The sequence below is a fragment of the Lygodium microphyllum genome, chromosome 11 (assembly GCF_053477565.2).
Source record: "Lygodium microphyllum isolate KBCC chromosome 11, Lygodium_microphyllum_v1.1.10, whole genome shotgun sequence".
NCBI lineage: Eukaryota > Viridiplantae > Streptophyta > Polypodiopsida > Schizaeales > Lygodiaceae > Lygodium > Lygodium microphyllum.
Genome location: NC_141145.1, coordinates 40,551,319 through 40,556,092, shown reverse-complemented (window position 1 = coordinate 40,556,092; position 4,774 = coordinate 40,551,319). Strand labels below are relative to the sequence as shown.

Sequence of the window (4,774 nt, the reverse complement as noted above, 5' to 3'; positions counted from 1 at the left end):
TTGACTCATAAAACCTATGCCTCTATGAATAATCTCAATAAACAGATATTCACATTAATGGGATTTTACACATTTAGGTGCAAAAACATTGTGCACTGCATGAATAGCCGCTTCCCTATGCTCACAAAAGTAAAAACCAAACGAGGTGAAGCCTCATGAGCTTTGCAAGTCTACCAACTGTGCAACACAGGTAGTGGGTTTGGGTGGCAATGTTGGCTAGACAAGGTAGTTATGAGAGAGAGAGAGAGAGAGAGAGAGAGAGAGAGAGAGAGAAGAAGAAGTAACTCTCAACATAGTTTATGGATTGCCAAGTTTATGTAATGTTATAGGCTTAGTGTGTGATTAGGCATGCCATGATAGGCTCAATGTAAATAAAAATCACCTTTAAATGTGTGTCTTTAAGAAACTTTGATAAATGGTCATAAGGGTTCTTTGGAGATATAGTGTAGGCTTGATTGTATTAGTGTTGGTCTTCCACTCCCTACGTATCAGTGTGAGTGCCACATCTCGATATATTGCATTTTCATGCATTCAACATTGTACGAGTCTAAGTTACCAAAGCTTTTGAAGTTTGAATTATATTCCTTATATCAACCTTCCATGAATCCTTTTGCCACATGAAATATACTTCCATGCCTTAGTGAAAACATCAGTTCAAAACGCTTGGAGAATCTAAGCACGGAGCGCTTATAGTAAAATCTTAGAGAGAAAGAGTGAGTGTTAACGAGAGTTTCTTAACCAATCTATGTAGTTTGGATTTCTTTTCTACGAAACCCAAAAAAAGCAACCTCATCACGTAGGGAAGTACCTTGTATAGCTTGATATTGACCGAATCACTAGTCTTAATGGTACCACACAATACATCTCGTCTTTAGATTATAGGTGCCACTTGTGGGCAGCGAGATATTTTATATCACCTTGGCTGGAGCGCTAGTGACCGTTGACCCGGCTACCTTGCACAGTTGCACTTGCCAGTGGGTATCGCCACACTGCACAGTGCACATGCCACACCCTTTGAAAAGGTCCATGTGCACGACTGGAAGTTGACCCAGTGCTACGTTATCGGCCAGGTTTTATTACTTCACTAACTTGTTATTGCTACGAATATGCGGTTAAGCATATGAGCGAGAGAGAGAGCGGGGGGCAGGAAAAGCTCAGGATTGCCTTAACACATTTCCACAGTTTAGGTGTGGATTCAGAGAGAGGGAGAGGGAGAGATGGATCCCTTGTCCATTTTCGCTGCAGTCACTGGAGGCGTGCGGCTGCTCGTCCAAGTTACTGAATTGGTTCGACAGCACTTCAGAAGGAAGCGCGAGGAATCTTCAGCTTCTTCTTCTTCTTCAGCAGCGTCAGCACAGCCCCTCACAACCCCTGCCGCAGAGCCTTACAACTACTATATCAACAACAACAACAACATCGTCAACCACAACAACAGCATCAACCACAGCCACATTAACCAGTACCACTACTGCACCTTCCTCAACATCAACGACAGGGCCAACGTCACCGTCTACGTCCTAGCGCCCGCATCGTCGCAGACGGGCCCTCATGATCTGCACGCATCATCATCGCATCGTCCCCCTCCCGCTCACACACTGTCTCTGCCCCCTCAATACATGCCCTTCCTTCTACAGCAACATAATGCCAATAATGACAACATTGATACTCACGCGCACCACTTGCCTCGGGTCAATTCCACCCCGCAGATCTACCCTCCGCCGCTTGCAGACGATCAGGATCGGTACAGTGATATGTTGAAGGGGCTGCCCGCCGCACATCAAGGTCGCGTCACATACCGGGAGCTGCCCCTTTCCGACGCTCACTGGACGTCCAGCCGCTCCACCGATAGTGGCTTCGTTCAGCTGGTGGAGCCGGACGTCGCCTTCTACCCTGATTATGGTTACTGGGGAGTCATGACGCGGCGCCAGATGGGTTACGGCATGCAAGACGCAACCCACCATTGGCGTTCTTTACAGCAGGTATGGCCTTGTCATGATCCTTTCAGACATTAGTTAGCATCCTTTACAAACGTATGGCGTTCTTTAAAGCAGAAACAAGAAGGAAGAAGCAACATTTGATCTTCAAGAGAGGAAAATAGGTTGGCCAATGTCATAGGTTAAGCATCATTTGACCTTCAAGAGAGGAAAATATTTATAGTACTATAAGGTTACACAATCCCTCTAGAGAACGCTACCTTAGCATGTCAATATTAGCTATTAGGTTTAGTATATCTTCCCCTTATTCATAGTTACAAATTGTCAACTAAAGAGTAAGAACCTTGGCCTACGCTCATCTAGACCATTAGCTATTCATCATTAGAGTGAGTAGTAAGTGTGTAAGTGGCTTGTGTTTAAAAATATGATTCTAATGTATGTACACCATTGTGGGATTGAATATGATTGAAAGATAAGAACTGAAGAATATGTTAAGATTATGTACCTTGCATTAATGAAAGTAGTTAATGTGTACTTACTATAGGTCATATATATTTTAAGTAAGTACTAAGAATGTTATAAAATGTGATCAAGGCATATGTGTTCATGTATGCCAAGTAAAGCATTAAAATCCATGTTGTTAATTTTGCAAAAGTAAAATGTGATCAAGAAATATATGTTCATGTATGTTGTGTAATACATTAAAATCCATGTTGTTAATTCTACAGAGAGAAGATTGGAAGTCCATAGCTGTACTTGATTGGGCCAATAGAAACATTGACATGTTTGTGGAGAATCAGGGGAGTTATTTCCACAACTACAAGGTGCTAAGATGTGATGTGGTTGGGTTTGCAGCAGTTTTCCAAAAGTTTCAAGTATTTTCAGGTGTGGTTGAAAACAACTTGCTAGTTCGATGTAATGATACCATTAATATGGTGGAGGAGGGTATCTTCAAGCATCACTCTACAAATTCTTGGAGATACTTAAGTATTCAAGATGAGTTTGGGTACAATACATATTCTAATGGTCAAACCAATGATAGTAATGTGTTTGTAGAGGTATCTCGTGGAGCTGTAGTTGGCATAATTTGTTCTCTTTATGAGGCCCCACATGACTTAAATTTAGTCATGAGTCGATATGATGATGACCACTTTTTAGGGATCCACCAAGTAGCATCAAGTCCTCCAAAGAAGATGATGACTGGGTGCTTTTCAGTGTTTGGAATTAATAGCAAAGAATGGGCCACACAGAAAGTGTTCGTTGGAATCTAGCACAAAAGTTCTGTACATAAATAAGGAATGCTACATTTGGATAATATGTAAAAGCCCATGTATCATTGGGTGACATTGATAAAACAATTGGATCTTGGCCTATATTATCAATTCTAAAAGACCACAAATGTTGCTTTCAATATTGACTCCCTTTGTCCTCTTTTATGCATTTCTAACAATTTTATTTAGTAAATATTTTCCATAATTTCTATTTTCTTTGATTGAGTATTAATTTAAACATAAATAAATTAAATCTACAAGATATGTACATTCTACAATCCAAAGTTGTAGTGCAATAACCAAGATCACAACTATAGATATGACCTAAATAATAATACAATTGAGTTAGCATGTTTCACATGTTTGTTTGTAAACATGTATATCCATCTAGAGTATATGTGGCATTCAAATTTAATAGTCCACCATTTTTACTAAGTAATTTGAACTAGCTTTTCACATGAGATATTCATGGGCGACTATGCATAAAAGGCAACTAGAACGTAAGGATGGTGTTCCAATTATCACAATTTTAGCACTTTATCACTTAAAATCCACTCACAATTTCTTTGATCACACACACGCACACACAAACATTCATTTAGAGGATTTTAATAAGAGAAAATATAGTGAAATGTCACATGTAGAGAATAAATGTCCACTAGATCCGATTTTTGCTAAACATTCATCATGGTCCTTATTCCATCACTTTGGGGATGTTCTCTTTTGATTTGAGACTCTCACTATAAGAGAATGAGATCCTAGACACATATTTATAGGTGTATCTACTCAAGAAAGTAATAACATGTTCACTATCATTGAAAAATAATATATTTTTATACATATTTACCCAACCCTATATACAAGCTCTATCTGAAAGTAAGTGTATGTGTGTGTGTGCGTGTGTGGAGAGAGAGAGAGAGAGAGAGAGAGAGAGAGAGAGAGAGAGAGAGAGAGAGAGAGAGAGAGAGAGAGAGAAGGTGTGAGAGCTCCTATGGTGCGAGGAAAGCTACTTCTACTAAGATTAAAGCAATGACTTTTTTCTTTCTTTTAATGTTTAGGAAAAGTGGTCTAGGCTCAAATTTCAACTATCTATATTTCTTTTTTTTATGAGAGCCTACAAGATTTATGTCACCCTCATAGATGCATTAACTCTAGTGTGTATTTTGCAAGATAAATGCAATTATAGTCATGACTATATACATGCTTTTATATAGGATAACACTTGTACGTTATGTCCATAAACATGATTATTTACAGTACAAATATGTATTTTATTGTACTTGTAAATACATTATATGCTATATATAGAAGAACATTGGTCATAAATGTATTTGCTCCTCTATTGAGAAAATGCATTGCATTTCTAAGTATTCATTGTATGCAAGTGTGGTGAGATTTTCCAAGTCATACACATAGGCATGAGTTTTCTCTTGGGAATGAGAGAGGTCAAGAGAACTATTAGGTACTGATTTTGTGCCTATCGAGATAGTGTGGATGTGGAAAATCATATACGGACAACAAATTGCCACTCTCTTTATGATGATTTTTGTATACTCCTTCTTAGAGTTT

The 4,774-nt window shown here is 38.9% G+C and overlaps 1 protein-coding gene across 1 annotated transcript; it reads left to right on the top strand.

Moving 5' to 3' along the window:
• The first annotated feature begins 892 nt into the window (after positions 1–892).
• Positions 893–3,318, top strand: LOC148028735 (uncharacterized). The gene is made up of 2 exons (XM_087687502.1): positions 893–1,979; positions 2,663–3,318. The coding sequence occupies exons 1-2, from the start codon at positions 1,218–1,220 to the stop codon at positions 3,203–3,205; spliced, it is 1,305 nt and encodes a 434-aa protein (XP_087543628.1). The 5' UTR covers positions 893–1,217; the 3' UTR covers positions 3,206–3,318.
• The last annotated feature ends 1,456 nt before the right edge of the window (positions 3,319–4,774 follow it).